This window comes from Nyctereutes procyonoides, unplaced genomic scaffold (genome assembly GCF_905146905.1).
Source record: "Nyctereutes procyonoides isolate TBG_1078 unplaced genomic scaffold, NYPRO_anot_genome, whole genome shotgun sequence".
Classification (NCBI taxonomy): domain Eukaryota; kingdom Metazoa; phylum Chordata; class Mammalia; order Carnivora; family Canidae; genus Nyctereutes; species Nyctereutes procyonoides.
In genome coordinates, this window is record NW_026575034.1 from 3,381,977 (window position 1) to 3,407,133 (window position 25,157).

Here is a 25,157-nt window from a genome sequence, read left to right on the forward strand (position 1 = left end):
TTATTTTCTAAATTAAAAAACAAACAAACAAACAAAAAAAAACCACCCCACAATGTCACAAATAGGTCAAGTAAATCATAATCATCTTTAGCAAGAGTCAGAGGAGGAACATGAACCAGGTCCCAGTCATTTCATCGTCCATGCTCTAAGACTGCCCGCAACTTAACACAACACTCTTCGGCAGATTGCAGGGTGGATATCACTTCCGCAGCCCTCAAGTCTACTCGGAATGTCACAACACCATTCGTAGGCCCGCAAGGAGGAGGAAGCTACTTGACTAAGCCTAAGCTACTTGTATCATCAATTAACTAGTTCTCCTATAGTCAAGAAATTCCTCAAAATAGTAATGTTTCTAACAACCTTGGTTAGGCCTCAAAGCTTCCACAACACATTGTTTGACATAAACTCGATTCCAGTGTATTTGGAGGAGTAATATATTTTTATTAGACGTAGAAGTGGGCATTCAACACCCTTCCACATCAGCCTTCCACAACCATTAAGCTCCATCCAAAGGGACAAAAGAGAATGCTACTGTTTTGTGAAATCAATCCTGTCCTAATGACTTTTTTTTTTCTTTCTGTGTAATGAAGAGTACAAAACCTCCCTATCTGGAATTTTATCTTTGTTTTATTGTTTTTTCAGGGAGGGAGCCTACATGGAGGTTGTCTTTGTTAAACAGCCATGACCTCAGTCTTTCGGTGGCCAAAAGAAACCAGAAAGTCACTTTTATCTTTAAGAACCTACGTACTGTCAATAGTGCTTTAAGAAGAGCAACAAGCCTCTTAATGTGCTTGACATCTACTCCTTCCTTTAATCCTCACAAGTGTTCTCGAGGAGCAGAGAACCACTGATCCCTTCTCAGCGCTGTGAAAACTGAGGCTCAGAAAGGCTAAACTCACACACAGTCACACATTGAGTGAGCAGCAGAGCAGGAATGGAACCCACACCTGTCTGCTTACCAGGCCCCAATTCTTAAGAATTATTCACACTACCTGTCCTTTTTTTGTGCGTAGCTATATACAAGGCAAGTCTAAAAATAAAGTGCTCACGGGTATCCCAGTTCCATGAAGTTGTTCCATATTTGCTTCAAAAACATGATGACGCCCATCTGGAGGCAGAGGTCTATCAAACAGCCACTGGGATGACACTGGAACAGAACAAGAACAATGATCTTGCTCTCAGTAGGTTACATGTCCCCACCCTCAGATCGTACAGCAAATTCTAAAAGCCAGGCTGCTCTATCTCAGTGCACAAAGAAAATAAATAAAAATAAGGAAGAAATAGCATGTATAAAGACACCAGATAGGGGAATTTTCAGTAATGAGGGTGGAATACTGATCACAATTTTAACAACAGAACAATGAATCTAACTTTTAATGAGCACTGACTATCTGCCAAGCTCTGTACTAGGCATGATCCCTTTTAAGGAGTGCTGTGGAATACTGTGTATCTATTAACAACTGGGAGATGGAAAAACATGTAAGTGTTAATAATGTGGTCTTTATAAATAATGTTTTGGACTCAGAATAGTTTTGAAAGTATAGCAAATTTGCAGAGAAAGAGCAGAGAATGCCCATACATGCTTCAGCCAATTCCCTCCATCGCCCCTTACATTACCAACGTATATTTGTCAAAGCTGAGAAACCAACATCATCTGATGTTTTCACGTGTCTAGACTGGGCTTATGTGCTTTGACGATGGGCAGAGATCACAGACGTAAAGTGCCATTTTCACTATTTCCCCTCGGAAATTACATGACAGCCACACGACATCACTGGTGACATTAATCTTCATCAGCTGGTTGGTAGGGTCTTTGCCAGGTATTTGTAAAGTTACTCATTTGTCCCTTTCCCTATTCTTTACTGAAGTGAGTCCTTAAGTCTAGTCCGACTTCAAGATAGGAGGCAGGTGTTAAGCTCTATATCTTGGAAGGGAAGATCTACATATATTAGAATGGGCTTTTAAGTGATAAAAACACGCCACAGATATGGGAGGGGAATAAAAAGAGAGGGAAAAAAGCTCTTTAAAAAGCCCTTTAAGAGACCCTTAAAGATAGTGAACAAACTGAGGGTTGGTGGAGGGAGGTGGGTGGGAGATGGCTAGATGGGTGATGGGCATTAGGATACTTGTTATGATGAGCACTGGGTGTTGTATGTAAGTGATGAATCACCGAATTCTACTCCGGAAACCAGCATTGTACTGAAGGTTAACTAACTAGAATTTAAGTAAACATCTGAAGAAAAAAAATGAAAATTTTCCCTCTGGAAAAAAACAAAAAAGCCACAGAATGGCTTGTCAGTATGATCCCCATTTTGCCTTCCCTGTGCTCCTCTGCTTTTTCAGATGTCCAATAAATGTCAGAACCAGAAACCCCCACAAACAGAAATGCGATTACAATGAAAAATCACAGCTGATGTGTTTTGCTTAAAAACTTTGCACTGCAGAAGATACTTGGGTAGGAGAGCGTGGGTCTGTTTCTTTAGAAATGGGTTCATGTCCTGCTCATAAGAACAACAGTCACTATAGCTTTGATCCAGTTTCTATTTCTGTCAAATTGGTACCAGTGGGACTTCAAAGGGAACAGATAATTAGGACACGAAGAGCCTGGTTTTCCGGTTCCAGCCCAGTAATTTAAAACTCCCTAAACTGAGTCAGAGAGAGGGCTTGCCGGTGGCAATTTTTATCGTGTAGAGAAGTCTCAGTTCTCCTATTTTAGCACACCCCTTCTCTCTAGGATGAATTCAGGACCCCCTGAGCTCTGACACGTACGGATGATAGATGGGTTCCACAGAACGGCTGAGACACAATAATTACTAAGCTACAGGGCCAGGCATAGGCCTAGATCACAGCTGCGAGATGAAACTCTTCATTTTTATAGAGACTGGAAGACATAAAGTAAGGTCTTTACAAGGTCACAACAAGGTCATAGGATATTGACTGTCGGTATGGAATCCCGAGCCTTGGTCTCCTGCACCCTGGTCTTCTGCTCCTGTACATGAGGCTAAAGATGAATTCTACTTACCAAATGTGTTTGTTGCCTTGAAGGGCTGGTTTACCAAAGCATATTACTATGTGGAAAGGGAAAAAGACCATTACAGAACCGTGTGATTGGCTCATTCTCCACAACCGCAGGCCAAAGTGGGGAGGCTGGATGACAGGCCATTTATAGTTTTGTTTAATTTGAGCCTTCATGATTTTGTGATTTATAGGGCGGAGAAAGGGATCCAACAGCTTCTGTGGGTCTGCCCTCCTCAAATAATAGTTCCCTTGAGCAAGATCCAATCCTTTGATGCTCTAAAATTCATTCGATAAGAGAGCTGCTACTTAGAATGAGTAAAAGGGCATGGGTGAGTGGGCAGGAGACCCAGGCTTTCATTCCCACTGCAGCCCCCCAAATCGTATGACTGTGGACAACCCATAGCTGGACGTCTTCACGTATTTTTGTCATTGGCTCTTCCTGAGAACCTCATAAGATGGGTGTTGGCATTTCCGTTTTGTAAATGATGTGAAGGGGCAGATGGGACTACTAGATTCTGATACCCATGCTCCTTTCACATGAAGTATGTCTACTCTAAATCCAATTTACACGTGCGAGTCAGCAATCATTCTGCAAGCTCTTATCAATTTCCTTGATGTTCCTGATTTTGCCTGTATGCTATTATCCCAGCGGTGACCGGAAAGCACAGTGTTCAGAGTGTGGACTCTGATGCTAGGTTGGTTGAATCAAACTGACGACTGCATCAGCTTATAAGTGTGTTTCTATAACTGTAGGCAGAGTATATAACCTGTCGAAACTTCTGTTTCCTCAAGATGAGGGTAATAGCAGAATTTTTGCATTGATCTATGTAGAGCAGGTAAGAACAATTGCTGGAATGTGCTGGCATATAGTAAGCACTCATTAAATATTAATCATTGTTACTATTTTTACATAGATTTACATAAAATATTTATGTGAGATATTATAGAGTACAGTATGAGGAAAGGTCAGTGTAGTCAGTTCATCAATGTTTTAGCATGTTAGTACCTTTTGCTTTCTTTATAATGGCTACTATTATTTGTGCCAGGTATTTTACGTGCACGATCCAGTTTTATCCACCTATCACCAATCCTACCCAGATAGCTACTCTTATCACAACTTACAAAAGAGAAAACTGAAACTAAGATACTAAAAGCATGCTTTTGGGCGGGGAATAATTAGAATGTAGACTGTGAGACTCCAAAGACACGATACTTGTTACATAGCGTGGTTATGTTCTTTTCTTCGGGACTATTAGCACCACCAGGAAAAGAAAGGGACTTCTTCATCTGTATACCCCATATTACCCAACAGAGGCCTGGAATGGAGTGTCAGTAAATGTTTATTATAGGATTGAAGTCAGAGGGTCAATTCTTATCTTCTGTTATGTGTACACTTCTAGAATTTCTAGGGTCTATCACAAACACAAACCCACATTTGTCATTTCACTGATTCTTTTCCAAAAAAAAAAAAAAAGAAATCTTTTGTTGGATAATACGCCCTTTATGTATGCCACACATACTGTGGAAAGTGTGTAGGATGGTTCTGAACCATTTATCCTGACACCAGTATTAGACTTATTTCCCTAGGATAACAGCATCAGAATTATTTCCCTGGGACTCCCAAAGAAGAAACATGACTTCTAATAATTTTACACTTCAGAGTGAAAATATCCAATTAAAATTACTGGCGACAGCAATTTCTAACATCGCATCAATATGCAGATCTACCTGCCTGTGCCACCCTGTTCCCCACACTCCCCTTACTAATTCCAGTTGCATACTCCCGATAAAGAGTAAGCTCTGGGTGCAATCTGGGTAGACAAAAACCTTTTAGCAGATATAGTCTAGGCCATGAGTGAAAACTGCAAGTTTGATTTGGGGACTTCCTGGAGGTCTGAAATTATGGAAGCTCTTCATCTGTGTTTACCTAAAAGGATAACACCCAGGTGGCTGTGGAGATAGAGCATTGATAACTATCAGCTACAGTTTATAGAGTGCCTGCCAAAGTCCAGAGGTGGTGCTAATTGTGCTATGCAAATTATCTCTTATTCATAAACAACTTTGCAACCTAAGTATTACTACTGCTAAGCTTAGAGACAAGGAGACAGATATTCAGAGGGATTAAATTAAGGGCAAAGAATTAATAAGTAGCAAGGTTAGCAGGTGAGCCCAGTTTTCTGTGATGTAAAGCATGTTGTATTTAGGAAGTTTGGGGGCTTTCTCCATGTATTCCAATCAACTAGAAGGCTCTAGGGAGACAACATCAATGAGGACACCCTGAGTTTGGGGGGAACTTTTTAGAGACTGGAAACATCTGTTTTCTCAGGGAATCTTTTCTTAGCCTCTCTCTAAATTATGACCTTCTATTAATATTACCATATACTAAATTGGATTTTACATTAGAATAATTAAAACAATTTTGAACTACAGAAGCAATAATCAATCTGACCAATGAGAATGGACAGGGTCCAGACATAGACATGATTTCAAGATGCAGAAGATGATAAATCTTGAAATCTTATTTTGCTGATAAAAAATACATTATTAATTAAATATGTGATGCCAACTGAAGGGGGGGGAGAATCTTGATTACCTTTTACTCAAAAATAAGCTTCTAATGCACCAAAGATTTAAGTGAAAAGTTCACACTTCACAAATCTGAGCTTTTTAAAAAAATTCTAAAGTGAAAAAAAAAAACATTTTTGGGCATGATATAAATGCCTGAAATCATTAATAGCAGTGATATTTTACTTGAAAGATGCTATAGGGTTTAAAAAAATGTAACAAAACAAAATTAAGACATCCAAGAAGATGAGAAACTTACCTGCAGCAAATTTGAAAGATTAGAGCCTAACGTTAGTATAAGGTTTATAAATTTTTAGGACAGAGAAAAATAGTCTAGTAGAAATGAGCAAGAATAGAACACGGAAATATAAAATATTCAACAAACATATGAAGAATATGCTCCGTCTCACTCATAATTCAAGGAGCTGAAATCAAAAGGAGATCTCCTTCAGATGTTATATTGGTAAAAATTAAAATGTTTCTGTTGGCAGAAGTCTGAGGAAGCAGGCTCACAGACTGCAGGTAGGGGCTGGCATTTTGGGGGATAATTTGTCAGTCTCAGTGACAATATACAATATGCTCAACCCTGTGATCTAGCAATACTAGACCTTTTGTTTCCATGACGTACATATTATAAATCCATAAATTAAAAAAAAAACAATTACGAGACTTGGAAGATACAGATCTATTGTCTACAGATTGGTGTTTTAAGTATGATTTCTTTTGGATGAAGTTTCCCTGCTTAAAAGGAAATCTGACATATTTAAAAGTTCAAAACCCCACTATATTGATTATAATAATTCCCCCAAAGTGAAAAATCCCTGGAGCTAAATTTCTGAGCTTTGTGAATGGAGGAAATGGATTTGGCAGAAAATTAAAGAGCTAAGGTCAGGATCTGGGGGTTTACCCTTTTAATTCACACTCTTTTTTTTTTTTGAAAGACATAGTTCCTTTATTTCTGAACCCATAGGAACTCTCTACCAAAAATGCCTGAGATTCCACGTACCCACCTTCTCTCTCTCTCTCTCTCTCTCTCCTCCCACCCGCTTCCCTCCTACATCATTGGCCCCGGTCCACACCCAGTCCCACATCCACCCTTACAAGGTTACTTACTTCCTCCAGTCTCCACCGGTTAAAAAGTTTATTGTAATTTCCCGGGTGGCCTACAAATCTGTAAAAAGCCATTTTAATTCATTAGCATTTATGTGGGGTTGGCCAAAGAACATTTACTAATGTACCACAGCAAGTGCATGTGTAGGTAGATATAAATGTTCGCTGGGGCATCCTGTCCCCAAACTGCAGACCTAGGCCACGCTTACACATCAAAGTACCTGACTTAAGGAGGAAAAAGTGGTGTGTGAATTCAATGCCAGGGGGAGAGAAAGTACAGACAAACTAACCAAAGGAAAAATTTCCACTTTCACCTGTAGGTCTTTAATGTGTTGCTGACCTAGCTAATGAAAATTAATGTAATGTGCCCGATTGTTTAGTTTAAAATGGTTTTAGCTTTAGTATGTTTCCATGGCACTGCTGGAGTGTTAAGCATAGTTTAATATGCTTCTTTTTCATACTGTGCAGCAAAGACAGCAAAAAATGTTAACATGATAAGTAGGAGAAATTTCCACACTAAGGAGCTATAACCTGAGGATATACAAAAATCACTTTCTTATTTAACACACCATTACTGAGGATTGGATGATCATAATCCAACCCAAACATAGTACATAGGTTTTATTTATTTTTTTTATGCCAACTTTAATTGGTAGTTGCAGCTGGAAGCACTATACTGAGAAGTCTTTTGATGGAATATGCATGTGAAGACTGACTAGCAGTTTTCCAAGGCAGGGGACAAGAATTTACCATCTCTGTTAACAAATCAACAATGGAACCCTTGGCAGTCTTTCTTTACTCTGAAAAGATAATGTACATAAAGTTGACTTACCTTCCCAAAAAGAAAGCAATATAGAAGATAGAACTATTTAAATTAACAAACTGGAAGAGAAACATCTTCAAAGCAAAGCTGTTTTCCCACTCAGATTCTGTTCGAGGATATTCTAAAAGAAAAATGGGATGTGTTCACATAGAGGAGGTGAACAAAAAGAAATATGGACAAATACTAGTTCTATGAGGTAGTCTGTGTGTCTGGATTCTATGGTATCTGCAAAACGTGAATGGTAATGTCACTGTACTTGGTAGATAAAAGGATCCAATGACACAATCTTTAGACTTTCCCCACAGCTACAAAAATAGGATGCCTGTTATTAATAATATATAAAGATTTTTGGGATTCTGCTTGGCATTGTCATTTGGAAGTCACCATATACTTGGATGGTTGGCTCAGTCCTTCACTCAAACTGTCTATGCTTAAAGAGGGACCTACATTGTTCACAGAGTTGAGGAGTGGATATTCTGTGCAGACTGAAGTAGAATGGAAAAAAGAATAAAGGCCAAAGTCAGTCATAGGAGCTAAGCTCCTGTCTCGATTCTATAGCTAATTTTCTGGTAATGCCAGGTAGATCTCTTTACATTTTTTTGCAACCAGTTTTAACATTTGTGAAACAAGGAGTCCAGACAAGATGATTTCAAGCACCTGTATACTCGCACATCCTATATTTCTATGACTCTTTTTTTAATTTTTTTATTTTTATTTTATTTTTTATTTATTTTATTTTTATTTTTTAATTTTTTTTATTTCTATGACTCTTAAAACAAAACGAAATTATGCAAGAGACTGAATTAAGATGGCCGTGTGGACTGCAACCTCTGCTTCCACCCAGGACCCAAATAATGGTAGAGGATCTGTATGCACAGTTGATACATACTTTCATGCCATTACGAATTCTAGAAAGATATAAAACAGATGGGATCTGATTTTGAGGAAAAGATGGGCCAGATTGTGTGCATGATCCAGTCACAGATTAGGAATAGGTCCTGGGGGATTTCAAGCCTGACTAGAATAGGTGCCAAAAATCAGGGGTCTGCAGGGCATCCCCAATGCTGCTAGTGGGTGGGCACTGGTGACAGCAGCCAGGAGAGCCCACATTTCCCCAAGGTTTTGGTAGGTTTTGTTTTCATGATTGTTTCATTCTAAACACTGTGTAAATTTAGCACAAAACTTTTTTTTTGGAAATGAGAATATGGATTTTTAAAAAATTGTGTCCTTTTTTGGGGAGGAATCTCCATTTCTAATTTTCCTGCATCATGATCCAAAAATGTTCCTTTGTGATTTCTGCTTTGGAGCAACAAAGTTGCAGTTTCATTTGTGGCCAAATTACTTGGATATATTTTGTCAATGTATTAAGTGTTTGGAAAGAATACATATATTTTTTGTTGAGCATACAGTTTATATATATTTAAAGAAAAGCTTGTTAGTTATGATATTCAAGTATTTTATATCCTGGCTTATATTTGAGTGTAGATTTGCCAACTTTTTTTTTTTTGTATTTCTATCATGTTTGCTTTCTATATTTTGAAGGTTTATAAAAAGATGTATAGAAATCATGACTATTATACTGACCTGACAGACTTTATCAGAATGACTTATCTTTCTTTCTCACTCAAAGATATATTACATTTCTTTCTCACTCAAAGATATATTAAATTCTGGTTTGCCTAATATTAACATGGCAACATCTGATTTTATTACTATTATCTTGAAATAACTTTGTTGTTGTTGTTGTTCCTGAATTGACCTCTGACACAGTCGAAACTCTTTCCATCAGTTGGCTTAATTTGTTTCTTGGAATCCATGCTCACTTTTCATAGATAATTCATATTATAGATAGTTCATTATTATAAATGATTTGTTATTTGGACCATAAAACCAAGCTGAAAAAAACTACATCACTTTGAATCAAATATTATATGTTTCTTCTCATATAAAAAATGTGATAGAACTGAAACTTTGTTTTTTTATGACCTTTGAAAGTAAAATATGTGGTTAAAAATAAATCAAAAAACATAAAGTTTAAAAGATCTTTTAAATAAAAAATGTGTGACCTTTTCCAGGAGGAAACACTTAATTTCTAATTTGAAGCACAAATTTGCACAGTCTAAAATTACACAGAATACAATGCCATATATATATTTATATGTACCTATAAATATTCAAATATTTAAAAATATGTATTTATATCTATATACACAGCATTTTAAACAATATATTAAAAATTAAAAAATAAACAATAGATTAATATTTTTGTTAATTTAAATTAATACAGTCCATTCATTATTAATTTAATAGCTATGAATCCATAGGCATTGTGTCATAAGTTATAGATGGAAAAATCATATATCAAGTGCAAACTTTGGTTCTCCTGGTACTTAACACAAATAACTGTTCTATTTCCTACTATTGTGATCCTCCAAATCACTCCCTTAGGTTGCTTTCATCCTTGGTATAAAATACTTTAAAATCAAACAAATATAAAGAATCAGAGCTAGAAGAAAGCTTTCAGACAATCTAGTTCAAGTGCATCATTATCCTGCTGAAGAAACTAGCTCAGAGGATTTAAGAACAATGCGACAGATCATTCCCATTTATTGAACACTTGTCACATGTTGGGCAGCCAACCTACAACAGTGAAATAGGAACTGTTATTCTCATTTTACCAATAACAAAACCTGAGACTCAAAAAGACAAAAAACAGAGGAAGAACCAAAGGAAGAGAAAGAAATGGTGGTGGGGGAATGGGGGACGGAGGAAAAGGAAGAATGAAAAGAGAAAAGTTGCTCATAGTCATGTAATTTCCAAGTGATATGACCACTTATTTCCAGAGCATGACCTAGGAGCTTGTTCTTCCCTCTACACCATGTTCCTTTTGTTATTGCTTGTACTTGTAAATACATGATAGGGGGAGCAAGAGTCTAGTGATACAGTTATTCCACCATAAGCAAGTGGACGCTGCCACATTTGGGTTTAAATTCTACATATTTAACTTAATTATCTTCATTTTCTAATTCATAAAATAGGGATCCTACTGTCATAGAATTATGATGTCAGTAGAACAAAATAATGAATGCAGGGTGTCTAGCACAGTGCCTGGCATCTGATGAGTTTTGCAACAATAAAAGATCACTGCTCAAATAGCTCTGCTTGTCCTCCGAATGGAGAGACCAAAAAATCAAGTTTGATGATAGAAAAAATGCATTTTCAGACACATAAGGTCTCAAGAAATTTACTTTTCAGGCAAAAAAAAAAAAAAAAAAAAGGAATTAAGCCAAGACAAAAGAAGACAGAAGGGTCCAAATAGTGGTATCCAATTGATACAACTCAGCATGTGGGAGAGAGGAAGCATAGATGCTGCTGACCACAGGGAGGGTAGACTCTTGAGAGTGGAGTGAATGTGGGTTCAGGATGGGTAACTCTAAGAAAACAAAATAAGTAGGAAACCTTATAGCTTTACATATTTAGAGACCATTCAGAATTGAGATGGGAAGTTTGGGATAAATCAAGAAACTATGCTGAAAATTAAAGAAAAAAGTGATATTATTCATTTCATGAAAATATAAAGATTGCATAAGAAAGGAAACAATCATAGACACATCGTGCCTGACATATAAAAGTAGTTATATAGAAACAATGATGTAAGCACTAATTATTAATTTGGCTAAAATTTCAAATCTGTTGAACAGAACTACTTGGAAGGGGGAAGAGACAGTGTGTGTATAACAAGTGATGAGTGGGAAACCGTGCAGGGAAAGAACACTGCAGGGAATGTTAAGACCTAAGGCAATAGCTTCCCAAACCTGGAAAGTCCAAGAATGTCAGAGAAGTATGTTATTTAGAAACAGGGTAGGAAACAAGAAAAGAAATTGCTAAAATTAAAAAAAAAAAAGTAATCTCTCAGGAAAGTGGAAAATAAGAATGGGTAATGTGGCAAGTACTGGTTTTAATTATAAATTTCTTTTTTTAATATTTTACTTTCTTATTTGAGAGAGAGAGAGAGAGAGAGAGAGAGCACGCACAAGTGGGAGGGGCAGAGAGAAAGGGAGAGAATTTCAAGCAGACTCCACGCTGAGCATGGAGCCTGACTCGGGGCTTGATCCTAGGACCTTGAGGTATGACCTGAGCTGAAACCAAGAGTGGGAGGCTTAACTGACTGTGTCCTTAATTATACTCTTTTGCCTTTTAAATTGTGTACATGTAGTATAATATTTCAACAAAAATAAATAGTGGGGGAAAAACCCAAAGAACTGAAAAGGTAGGGGAAGAAAAGCCCTCCCATGTAGGGAGAGGTAGGTTTGCTAGTAAGTCGTAGGAAGGAGATTTTGTAGCAACACACCGCCTCTCTGTAGGTATGCAATATGCTCCAACTTCCCATGCATGTCTTTCCTTTTGATTGACAATTCACAAAACTGAAGTTGACATTCGAAATGCTAAAGTACACCAAGCAGCCTCCGACTGATTTGCCCACATGTTATTCTTTTCCTAAGGAGTGAAGTTAAAACAAAGGACTTACCGAGGTTGGTGAGAAGGTAAGCAATTTTTTCATAAGCCTATAATGAGAGAGCAAATAGTGAATGTTATTCTTGTCTTCTAGAAAAGGCTATTTACACTGCTCAAGGAAACATCTAGAGTGTATTCCACAAAACGGCTACATTTTTAATCAAGTGGAACATGTTTTAAAACCTACTGCGTGGTGCTTTGCAAATATACACACACTAAATGCGTGTGATGTAAACCTGCTATGATTACGTGTCTGTATATACACAGACACACTTGATTTCGGTAACAGGAAGCTTTTTGGGGGGAGCTATCTTTATTTCCACTTTACAAACCAAGGAAATGGGACTTTAACAAACTTTAAACCTTTTGTAACCAAAGTCATTCAACTGGTCAACGGCTGACGTGGGATTGAATCACTCAATTATACGTACTTTTTACCATACTGGAAGGCTGAGTGGGAGGTTGGATTCTTTACTATTGACCAGGAATTTTCCAAACTAACACACACATAGGGTGCTAGTCCGCATTCCTAAAGAACAACTTTGGTTTGGTGGTTATTTAAAACCAGACCGTAAGTCAAACCTGTTGAATCCATAAGTAAGTCACATGCATGTTATTTTTACGATAACATTTTCCACCTTCCCCCCTGCCCCTACTACTCAGCCTACCACTCGTGCAGACTTAAGAAAAGGAGACATATTGCACAAAATTCCAAGTTAACCTAGTTGGGAAAACACCTTTGCTACATCTTGTACCATTTATCCTATGCCTTGTCACAGAAACCATTTCAGATTTTTGTCTTAATACTTAGCACACAGAACCTGTCTGCAAGCCTGAGATGGGAATATCTACAGCTGATGCCCCCAGTGGATTGTAATGTCCTTTGAAAGAGTGTTATAAATCACACCAAAAATGCTGTATCACCCCTGGAAATACTGCTCTTGGAAAGCTTTCTGGGGCACCCAAGAAACTGCATCGTCTAAGGCCCAGAAGTTAGCTGACTGGCACCACCATGATGATGAACTACAAACTCAACCCATGCACACTGACTTGTTAACTCCAAAACCACAAAATGCAGCAAGAAACCATAATTTAGATATATCCACTATATGGTGTATGACAGCAATCATGGGCTGTGTGTGTGTAGGGTAGAAAATTGATATGTATTTGGGGGAGGAGAGAATGAGAGGGGGGCTCAGGGACCCTTGGGGTCACTACACTGTGTATGTACATTATATATATATAGATCTCATGTTAGAGAACCTATGCTTTTAAACATCACTCACTCCTGCATTCAGGAAGCTGAAATTCTCTTAGTCATAGATTTTAATTATGTAAAAATATTTGGAATTTCTAATGAGCCATATAGTGAACAGACAGACACAGACACAGCCTCTACTGTAACGAACCTTAAATTCCAGTGGTTAGAGACAAGTGAATTGTGTACTTGGTCAGAAAAGGGAAAATACAGCGGGCTGTGTGCACAGAGAAGTGCGGTGGGCACAGAGTATTATTTTATAGTATGGTCAGATGAGCCTCTCTGAGAGGGTAGCGTTTGAGCCTAGAGCTCATGCACGAAGCGACAGAGGGAGCCAAGAAGAGATGTGAGCTAAGTACCTTGGAGACCAGAAACAGTAAGTGCAAAAGCCCTGTGGCGGGATGTGCTCAATACGTTTCATGAAGAGTAAGGCAAGTGGAGGATCAGGAGGGGTGGCAGTAAAGGAGCAAGGTTGTAAGAGATGAGAGAGATTGAGACCTCAGAGGAAAACAGGTTTTCAGGGCCTGGTAATCCATGGGAAGGTCTTTAGAATTCATTCTGAGCTGAGAAGTCATCATCTTCCCACTGATGCTTTGTTTTGGGGTGTTACTCAGAAATCCTTTGGGGGAAAATTTAGAATGGAAAAAACAGGGAAAGGGCAACCTTTCCTTCCAACCCTTTCCTTCCAACCAGGGGAAGGGGTACACTTGATTTAGTGCTCTTCATCTCTGCGTCAGAGCCTTACAGCCTAACTTGTGCTGTAAAAATGAGCTCAAAACAGAGTTTTTCAGAATCAAAGATAGACTGCTCTTTCCCAATAATCTACCTTTCTGAGTTTCTAGAAAGCATGGATATAGACATGAACAAACTAAACAAATATATACATATATATTTTTAAAGCCAGTCTTCTTATTAAATGAGCCTGTTGGCAATACCTCTCTTCCACATTAAGATGTGTAGTTCAACCCTTTGATTCACCTTATTCCACAATGATCAATTTGCATTGTAATTAGTAACCAAGGTGTTAAGGAAGTTAGGTACATTTGATGTCTTATGGTTAGGCCCATGAAAGAAACATACGAATGTATGTTCTCGAATCTAGAGATGGAAATAAATCGCTAATGTGAGAGAGTTCAGAACCAGCACGGAGTACTTTAGTTAAACGTAGTTGGAGCTGCTTTTTTGTTGTAGTTGTTGCTGTTTTGGTTATAGTGCTCACACAGTACATGAAGTTTGAAATGAGAAGAGGAATACCAAAAGGTGCTAATTCTTTTTTTTTTTTTTAATTTATTTTAAAGTGGGGAGGGACAGAGGGAGGGAATTTTCAAGCAGACTTCAGCTGAACGCAGAGCCCAATGCCAGCTCGATCTCACGACCCATGAGATCAAGACCTGAGCCAAAGCCAGGAGTCAGACCCTGAACCCACTGAGCCACCCAGCTGCCCCAAGAGTTCATTCCTTTGTTGACAATATTGAAGTGGTTTAATTGCCTTAATCCCAGATACTTCAAACTACAGGGGTACTTCTGCGATGTTTTTCTATTTTTTTCTTTAAAATCACACAGTAATCATGAGACCAGACAGCTGTCATGCTACTGTAACCTACTCTTTTTTTTTTAATGATAGTCACACACACACACACACACACACACACACACACACAGAGAGAGAGAGAGAGAGAGAGAGAGGCAGAGACACAGGCAGAGGGAGAAGCAGGCTCCATGCACCGGGAGCCCGACGTGGGATTCGATCCCGGGTCTCCAGGATCGCGCCCTGGGCCAAAGGCAGGCGCCAAATCGCTGTGCCACCCAGGGATCCCTGTAACCTACTCTTTAATTCATTAAAGTTTGCTTGTCAAGCAACAAGAATATATATTTTGGAAAAATTTTATGTTTTTAAATTTCATTGGAAATTTAAAATCCTCTTAGAAATATGACACTAACTATGCTGTTTACGGCACTTTTTATTTACTACAGCATTTTCAGGGCAGCAACATAAAGGACAAAAAGGATGGGATTAGTGAAGAGTAATTATTGGTTTCATATTCTGACTTTTAAAATTCTATAGATTTTTAGCTATGTGTCTGGTAAGAGGTGTTAAAAAATAAATTGAAGTGTTTTTTTTTGTTCTTTTTTTTAAATTGAAGTTTTAATCATTTTTAAATTATTTGCAATTTATCTTTGACATGTAGTTTTTGATCTTGGCTGTGTGTCAAAATGACCTCAGATCTCTTAAACCAGTGATTTCCTAATGCTATTTTAGGGACTGACATGATCAGAATCACTTGGAGAATATTCTGAATGTTTTGTTTTACATACAGATTTCCCAGCTCCACAAAGGAGACTCGGAATGGGTCTCTGGGATCTCTAGTTTTTCAAGTGTTCCAGGTGATGTGAAGCACAATAAGAACAGGAAACAATCTTTAAGTTACCTTCATGACCCATAAGATGGACTTGTAATCACATTGTAATTATTTTCACCCTAATTGAATATTTATTTGGGATGCCATGATCTATTTGTTTTGAAAGCTTAGAGGATGCATATTATTTAATGACCTGCTTGAAAATCATAAGTGCTGCAAATGTGAAAGACACTGAAAATGCAATGTAACAACAGAATAATTTTGAACAATATTTCGGGACACTAAGATCTTTGGAATGTGAACACTATCCAAGATGCTTAGGAAGTTTGGAGAATAAAATATTTAAAGTTTATTAGAAGAATATAGTCTATGTGTCTTTTAGGCCTGGGCAAAGACCTAGAGATAAAAAGTGAGGAGGCCCTGCTTACACCCCCATAACTGGGAGCCAAGGCATGCCCCAAGCACTGTAACAGAAGAGCATTCACAGGACCGAGTGGTTAATTCTATCCGGGGAGTCTGAGAAGGAGGGAGAATAGGGGTGTCCAACACCTTGTGAGAAGACTAAACACAGAGAAGGGATTATCTGATTCTGCATATGGGATCAAGAGAAAACCTATGGAGCAGTGATCTTTTACTGGAATTTCCGAAGATAAAAAGAATAGCCTCCAAAGAGATAAAAGGGGAAAAGGCGAATAGAGAAAACACTGTGAACCAAGAGCCAGGGCTGTGAGAAAGAATGCCAGGGAGCAAGCAAGCGGCAGTGATTTTGTAGGCCCGAGTGCAGAGTGTGTGAGGGAGGGAGTGAGATCCAACTTTAAACAAGATGAGAAAGGAAATGGGCTTTGAATAATGGGAGGCCTCCGTGCTGTGATAATGAACTTAGAATTTATACCAGAGGCAATGGGAACCCGTTAAGCATTTTTAAGTACAAAGCAAAGTGATCAAATCTATGATTTAGAAAGATCCTTCTTTTAAAAGAACATTTATCGGATAGCCCCGGTGGCTCAGCGGTTTAGCGCCTGCCTTCAGCCCAGGGCCTGATCCTGGAGACCCGGGATCAAGTCCCACATCAGGCTCCCTGCATGGAGCTTGCTTCTCTCTCTGTCTGTGTCTCTTCCTCTCTCTCTCTCTCTCTTTGTATCTCTCATTAATAAATAAATTTTAAAAAATAATCTTTATCAATTTGAAAGAGAGAGCACGAGAGGGAGGGGCAGAGGGAGAGGGAGAGAATCTCAAGCAGACACCCCACTGAGCGCAGAGCCTGACTGGGGGCTGGATCCCATGACCCTGAGATCACGACCAGAGCCCAAATCAGGAGTCAGACGCTTAACTGACTGGGCCACCCAGACGCCCCAGCAAGGTCCTTCTAAGAGCAGCGTGCAAGGGAGATGAGAAGAGTTGAGAAAGATAGGAAGACTAACCGGTGAGAAGGCTACTGCAACAGTTCAAGCTAGAAATGCCAAGTAGCTGAAGTAAGGAAGTAGAAGTGAGAATGGGGAAGAGGGAATGGGTCAGAGAGACGTCATAGGAGCAAAATTCACAACAGGCACTTGTGATGAAAGAGACAAAAGAAATGCATGGATGACTTAAAATTCATGGCTGTGTACCTTAAATATTTAAAGTTCCTGATTTAAAAACTCATTTGACTGATTGAAACTATTTTGCCATGCTATATTTCATGACTTCATGCATATGGATGACGGCGGAAAAGCATATTAGATTAGCAGAATATTTTGATTGAGGACAAACCGTCATCTGGAGAATATGGTAGCACAGAAATCCCAAAGTCTAGCTATTAAGAAACAAAAAGCACATTTTTATGTGTTGCTATTTAGTGTTGGTCTGAAAATAGCAAGAGGTAGCATTTGGTATCCTACGTCAATCTTTTTGGTGGTATAATTTTTTTTTAGAGTTGGCATTTTGATATTAATGGTTTTAATTTATGTTTATTTGATTAAGATCTTAAATTAATCCTGTGGGTTCAGATAAATCAGACGGGCTGTTTAATGATCTGTGAAGTGCCTCAACATCCTGAGTAGGAAGAGATACATAAATTCAGAAGGACATTTAGGTTTTACACTGATTAAATCTGAGGAATATAACATTCTTTCCACATTTGTTGAGTTGGTTGGGTAGTTTATTTCCTTTACGCTAAAAGCCATTTAAAAATATTTTCCTAAATTAGTTGCAAGGGCAAAGGAGAAGTTTTGTGGCTGAATCTACTTCCAACAATATCTAAATGTTTCTGTCAAAATTCCCAACGATTAGAAATAAATATTTAGAAAAAAGAAAGTCAGTTATGTCTTCTTTCAGGAAGCACGGATGAGTTACAGCACTAGGAAGTTACATGGGCTCCTGTGGGATTGTGAGGACCTCAAAATATATTTTTTTAAGATTTTTATTAAATAAATAAATTCATGAGACAGACAGAGAGAGGCAGAGACACAGGCGGAGGGAGAAGCAGGCTCCACAAGGGGAGCCCAATGTGGGACTCGATCCCAGGACCCTGGGGTCATGGCCTGAGCTGAAGGCAGATGCTCAACTGCTGAGCCACCCAGGTACCCCCTCAGGATTGTTGTTATCACAAAAATAATACTATCCTCATCTACCTCAGAGGACTGATTTCTACCCCTAAGAGATTCACCTCATCTAGTTCAGCCTCTGTTATCTGTACAAACCAGTACTTTGGAAGAAAAAACATCTTGAGCCTCATTAAATATACAGATTTAGTAAGAAGAAGCTGTATCTGAAGCTTAAGAGAGAGAAGGCTGTATGTATGTAGGTTCACCGTGATTCTAGGGGACAGGTGGTAACTAAGGAGGGGGCTGGACATGGAACAGAGTCAGAGTTTAAGGGACTGGTGACTAAGAAGCAACTGGAATAATAGGACATTGGAATCTGGTACACCAAGGGAAACTTCAGTCAAATTTTGATTTTTTGCACTATTGGTGAAAATAGAAAGATTCCTTTTGTAAGGAAAATATATGAAGGTGAAAGCTCCCATTTTACTCAATTGCAGGTTCTGATCGTGACAAGTTCTTCAGCCTAATGAAAAGATAGTTATTCCACTGGGTAGGACTCGAGGACTGGATCCTGGGCCTGGAGGCTCTGTTCCCAGTGTTGTCATGCTTGCCTACCCAAGCAAGAGTTAATGACACACATTCAGCTTTTTCATTTTTTCCCCCTGTCTGTGAAATCCTTTCCATCTTCAAGAGTATTAGGCCAGTTCATTAATTCACTCAAGACGTTTTTGAAGACCAGTAGGTCTTTGGAACAAACTGTCAGACACAGGAACACAGCGTAATCTTTTGAAGGTACTAATAATGGATGGTGAGGGGAATAAATAGACATGAAACCATTCACAATGATTGCCTCCAATGGGTACAGTTAGTTTATGATAGGAAGGGACATGAGAGGCATTTTAGGTAGAAAATAGTGACTTTTCTTGATATTTGTACTGTTTTCATCGTGTCAGTACTTTACATGATAACAATGTATTGATTTTATAATTCAAAACTAAAAGAGATAAAAATAGTAAACTTCAGAAAGATGAAAATACATTAAAAAAACAAGTAAGACTGCTGAAAATTAGCACAGTGGTATGATTTTTCCATGAACAAATTAAATATTTCAACTTTTCTTATATTTAATCAAAAGACATAATACAACATCTTAGATGTGATTCTATTTCTACAGACAACTCCAAGTACTTAAACATGTATGAAAGGGTAATAGGTAACAATTAAACAAAAAAGGTGAAAAATTATGAATAAATCACTGCAGGTGTGGTCCGAAGAATTTAGAAAGCCCATAGAAAAGATCCTTGGCATTTCTATACCAATGGATACTGAAGATTAATACACAAACTCTATGATTTAAAGATGAAAAGAAAGGGAAAAAATAAAATGTTGGTATTTGAAATGCCAAAGATTAGAATTCAGAGATGTTATGTGGTATGGTGAGATCACACAGATTGAGTGCTAATCTTTGCTTTGCCTGTGTCCAATGTCCACTGCTTTTTATCAGGACACCAAGTTGAGGAACTGGCATCACAAAGTGATGAGAGCCTGGGCAGTATTAGGAGGGCAGGGCGCACACACAGGAATAGTGAGTGTGTGCATGCGTGCACGCACACGTTCTGGAATGCCGCTGGGCCACTGGGAAACCTTTTCTCTACCTGGTGAAAGAGCGAATTTAAAAAGTGAGTCAAAGCTGCTACCTAGGTGGCTGTGGTTTTATGGGTGACTCATATATAAAGTAGAAATAAAGTACATTCCATTCATTTCTAACTTATTCCAAATTTTACATCATAGTAGAACGTTTTAAAAATAAAGGTTATTCTTTTCTGATCATAAATCAAAGCCTACATAGAGATAAACATTTGCAAGGACCAAAAAAAAAAGTTACATTAAATCCAATATTATCTGACTACTGAGAGATGACCGTTGTTAACATTTTATTGTTATTCCTCATAGTTTCAAAATGAAGAAAGAAGAAAGAAAGAAAGAAAGAAAGAAAGAAAGAAAGAAAGAAAGAAAGAAAAAGAAAAAAGGAGGAAGAGAAAGGATGGAAGGAAGGAGGGAATGATGGAGGAAGGCAGGCAGGAAGAAAGGAAGGAGAAAAATGCTTAGACCTAGAGAAAGAAAATGGAGTAGCCGTCTATTTTCTATTTCACAGGAGGCCTTGGAAATAACAAACCTTCTATTTCAAAGAGATTTTCTTATACCTTTGTAACAGATTCTCCACTGAGGTTCAGTTTTTTGAAATAATTTTTGGATCAAAAAATCCCTTAACTGAATGAAAAGAGCATAGCACTTTTACTAGCACACACTAGACCCTCAGTGAATAGAAGTTTTCACTAACCAAGACTGTAAACTCAAAGGACAAGGAAGACAATACAACTGTTATTGATTTTAATAAAAATCCATCATCCAAACCACACAGATGACTTTTTTTTTCACTAAACTAGGTTGTCATTGATGAAAATGTGGGTTGGGCTCATTTGGCTTCCTAGAAATACAATCCAAGCATGAAGGAAGCACAGACCTCTCCCCTACCCATGCCTTTTCACCTTTTGAAAACTGTAGACACTTACAAGATTCAGTGCCATGATGATTACAAAATTGATACAGACAGCAGCAGCTGATGTTGCAAACTGCCAGTGTTGTTTGATGAAATTCCACTTGAATGATGCAAACTGTTCCATGACAACCAGGCGATAGACCACAACAGCAAACACTGCAGTGATCACCAAAGAAATCTGCAATATGGAAGACCAGAGAAGATGTCCGTATTTTGCATAATTCACAAAACAAAAGCAATACCCTAGACCAATATACTGCCCCACACACTCCTCGGAGCGAAAGGAATTTATTTTTCCAAGAAAGGATGAAAAAAAATCCATTTTTTTCCTTTAAGGAATTGAGTCATGTGAGAGCCAAAATACATAGTACAAGATTTAAACTGTTCAGATTTCCACTTTTAAGTGGAATGCATAGTTTTAATTAATCAGGGAAAACTCATATAATTTCCATTTTACCTTAGATAATTTTTGTTTCTTCCAAAGAGTGTTTTATTTAAAGATATGCCCAAATTCTCTTTGTAATCACTCTATGGCTTTCCATGATTTTAATTTTGTTTAATAGTATGTGTTGAAGGTACTGAACTGGATATGGTTTGACCCTGAGGGTCACACAATGAGACGATATTAGAACTTTCTTTCTTTTTTTTTTTTAGAACTTCCTTTTAAATGCGGAATCCCACGACATTCTGAAATTGATGTTTGTACTTTACCATGAAGAATATTCCTGAGATAGAAACAAGAAGACGAGTGATTTTGTCTGAGGAAGGCTGATGTGGCTCAGGTTTTCCACTGATGGGATTCACTCTCTCCATCTTATAATACTTGGCTTCAAACTGGGGACGGAGTGTTTCCTGTAAGAGAAACTAAAGTTACCTACCTATTAGGTAGACATAAATTAAAAAAAAAATCACCCAGGAGTTGGAACAAAATTCCTGGATTTTGGCTTACTTTTAAAACAAGTCTTGGAAAAGAAATAACTTTAAAAAAAAATAAAATGCAAATTATTTTCTAAATAAACCCTAAACTCTATTTTCATCAACACAATTTTCCACTACTGTAATTTTAGGAAAGATTGTGGAAGTGCTTTGAAAAAAATTACATTACTTCATCAATTATTTCGCTTAACTTCATGAAATAGAAATCTCGTTAGTAAAAAACATCAAAGGAAAACCTAAATGCTATTTAGCTGCTTCCAGCTTGGATGCTAAGGACAGTGAATAGTTTTCCACATCATGTTATTCCAGTTTTCCTGTCTCCTGGTTTCCTAACATCTTACCTCCTCTTCTTCCCATTCAATAAGGTCCCAAGTATAAGTCAGGGTACTTCTTCTCCTTTTCCAAAACTCCAAGAAGACTGTGGCTATAGACAATAATAATGTTGTTGTTGTTGTTATTATTATTATTCTTTACCCAACCACATCACATTCTATCATCATTGCTTTTCTTTTTTGGATTAATGCATTTCTACCATATTATTAAATCATTAAAATAGATTAAATTTGTATTTAATTTATATAATTGGACTTCTGTCTTTCCCACATCCTATCCTCCCTGTCTCTGAACACTGCAGTCAGCATGAACTCCTAGAGAGTAATTTTTTTTAACAGATTAAACAAGCATAGACCTTTGCTAGCCTGGCCCATCAAAGTGATGCTCTATTAGTGAGCTGAATATATATTGTTCCTTTGACTTGTATATGCTTATTCAAAATCATATAAAAGACCTAAAGAAAGGCTTCCCCAGCCAGAAATGACAATAAAGACTAGATCATACTACTCTAGGACCCAGAGAGGGATGGTGTGGGAGAGAGAGAGAGAGAGAGAGAGAGAGAGAGAGAAAGTGCACAAGGTTACGGTGAAAGGAGAAGAAAGGAAAAAGACCAGAGAAGACACTCTTGGATGAATATCCTAGGTGAGCTCAGCATGGACTAGAGAGGACTCAATGGAAAAAGTAAAGGAATGCCTGAACCATTAACTGGATTTCCTGTGCCAACTGTTAAGAGAAAGATTGCTTTCTTTTTAATAAGAAATATTACAGCATTCAAGACTTTGCGGACGTCATTAAGACCTCACAGGTGCATTCTTAAAAATTATTCATCCATCCATCCATCCATCCATCCATCCAAACATCTTCCCACCCATCCATCCACTTGCTGTTCTTATTTTGGGCAAGGCACTCTAACCTCAAGGATCTCCTTATCAAGTAGACAGTTATCTAAATAAAGTTAACTTACATTGGAGTGAGAGTTATAATGAAGGAAGGATTATACTGGAAACCTAGAAACACATGCTTTTGGGAAAATACCACCATCACCATAAGCAGCGCAGAGCAAAGGAGTGAGCGCTTCTTCTCTGTCCGTGGTTACTCTCCTCCTGCCTTCCATGCAAAAGAAGGCCAGGGGAAGCTGATTCTGAGGTTTTGTTCTTTTTCCTTTATAAGTAGAAATCAGCCCTCATAGTGGTTAGAAAACGCAAGGTTCATAATCGCGTTACGTTACATTTTTATCAGTCTTCAAAATGTACAAAGTGCCTCTCACATATGATTTAATTTTGTCACTTTCATAACACCAGCAGATATGGCAGGAGTTACCGTCATCAGATTTTTGAAACAAAGATATAAACGTACTGGGTCTAAGATCATATAGCCAATAAATGGCAGAGTCAGGATAGAAACTCTTGCTAATTATTGTCCAGACGGTCTTCATATTTTTAATTCCCCCCCCCCCAGGCCTACTATACGTGCTACCTACTGATTTTCTGTAGTCTTTAAAGAGGAGATAAGGCTAAAAGAATCGAGATAGCCAAGATCCACTGACAGGAAGACAAACGAGGTTTTCCAAATACTGTATCTGCCATAAAAGAGAGTTGGCCATAATCATCGTTATGATCTAGAACTTAAAAAATAAGTGGAACATAGAGGAAGTATATTGAAGAAGAGACACAGAGAAATAATTATGAAAGGAAAACTGAAGAAGAAAAAAGCACTGTGCTAAATAAGCAACTATAACATGCAGTGATTAAAAGCCTGGGGCGTAAAGTCTTTCGTACAATCCATGCGGAATATGCAATAAAATTCTAATTATCACTGATCTAGGCCAAGGTTTCAAATTCCAATGTGTCACGTGGTCATTTCTTCATTTATCTTTCCAGAATAAACTTTGCCTAGAAGCATCTCCCAGAAAATCTAAGAAATGAAGGAAATCTGGGTTTTGTGAGCCTGAAAACTGGCTTTGGTGTAATTTTACCTTTTTTTTTTTTTTTTTTTTTAAGATTTTCTTTATTTGACAGGGAGGGAGAGCACCAGCAGGGGGAGCAGCAGGCTCCCGGCTGAGCAAGGAGCCTGACGTGGGCTCCTGGGATCATGACCTGAGCTGAATGAAGGCAGATGCCTAACGGACTGAGCCATCAGGCGCCCAAATGCTCACAAATGTTTTTACTTTAAATTTCAATAATACACGAGGCTTTGTGTTAAAAATCCATTCTCAGCTTGAGATACACTTATTTTATTCACAGATCATTTAAACTCTCAAATGAATCAATATTCTCACTTAAAATTTTGTTTTAATTAGAAAGAGGGCATGTGGAGTAATGTATCAGTATGCTGGGGCACCTGCGTGGCTCAGGCCACCAACTCTTGATTTGGGCTTAGGTCATGATCTCAGGGTCATGAGATGGAGCCCTTTGTCAGGCTCTGCACTGAGTGTAGAACCTGCTTGGGATTCTCTCCCTCTCCCTTTGCCTCTACCCACTACTCTTTCTGTCTAAAAAAAACCCATTAAAGGGGATCCCTGGGTGGCTCCGCGGTTTAGCGCCAGCCTTCGACCCAGGACGTGATCCTGGAGTCCCAGGATCAAGTCCCAGTTCGGGCTCCCTGCGAGGAACCTGCTTCTCCCTCTGCTTGTGTCTCTGCCTTTCTCTCTGTGTGTTTCTCATGAATAAATAAATAAAATCTTTAAAAAAAACATTAAATTATCAGCATGCCGAACATCAAAGAAGGAAGGAAATTTTGTACACTTACTAATACCTACTAAACTTAATACAAATAAAATCAATAATAAAAGTAGCTAAGTTAGAAAATTAGAATAGTAGTTGCTTCTAGGGCTGTGGTGACTGGCAGGTGGCATTAGGAAACCACCGAAGGTGATGGAAATATTCCATATTTTAGCAGGAGAGGTGGCGCTACAAGTTTAGGTCATTTTTCAAGGGTGACCGAAATACACCGAGAATCTGTAGATTTCACTCTATGTAAATTATACCTCAAATACCAGATTTTAGAAAGTAAATAACTTTGAAAATACCAAGTGATTAATAATATCAACGGCCTGGAACCTTATGGCAACCCGGTAGCTCCCCCCAGGTTTACAGCAGGAGGCTCTGAGCTTGCAGTGAGGACCACACAAGGAGGTGGGATGCTGGGAAGACCGCAT

General features: G+C 38.2%; 1 protein-coding gene across 4 annotated transcripts in view; it reads right to left on the reverse strand.

Annotated features, from left to right (window-relative positions):
* ANO3 (anoctamin 3) overlaps window positions 1-25,157 on the reverse strand; it is a 372,459-nt gene that overhangs the window by 17,340 nt on the left and 329,962 nt on the right. For all 4 annotated transcript variants that reach the window (XM_055317544.1, XM_055317542.1, XM_055317541.1 and 1 more), the window contains 7 exons: window positions 22,009-22,091; window positions 21,443-21,583; window positions 20,745-20,909; window positions 12,045-12,081; window positions 7,526-7,637; window positions 6,697-6,754; window positions 1,050-1,147 (listed from right to left, as the gene is read on the reverse strand). In XM_055317544.1, coding sequence (XP_055173519.1) covers window positions 1,050-1,147; window positions 6,697-6,754; window positions 7,526-7,637; window positions 12,045-12,081; window positions 20,745-20,909; window positions 21,443-21,583; window positions 22,009-22,091 — 694 coding nt within the window. The remainder of the gene's footprint in view (window positions 1-1,049; window positions 1,148-6,696; window positions 6,755-7,525; window positions 7,638-12,044; window positions 12,082-20,744; window positions 20,910-21,442; window positions 21,584-22,008; window positions 22,092-25,157) is intronic.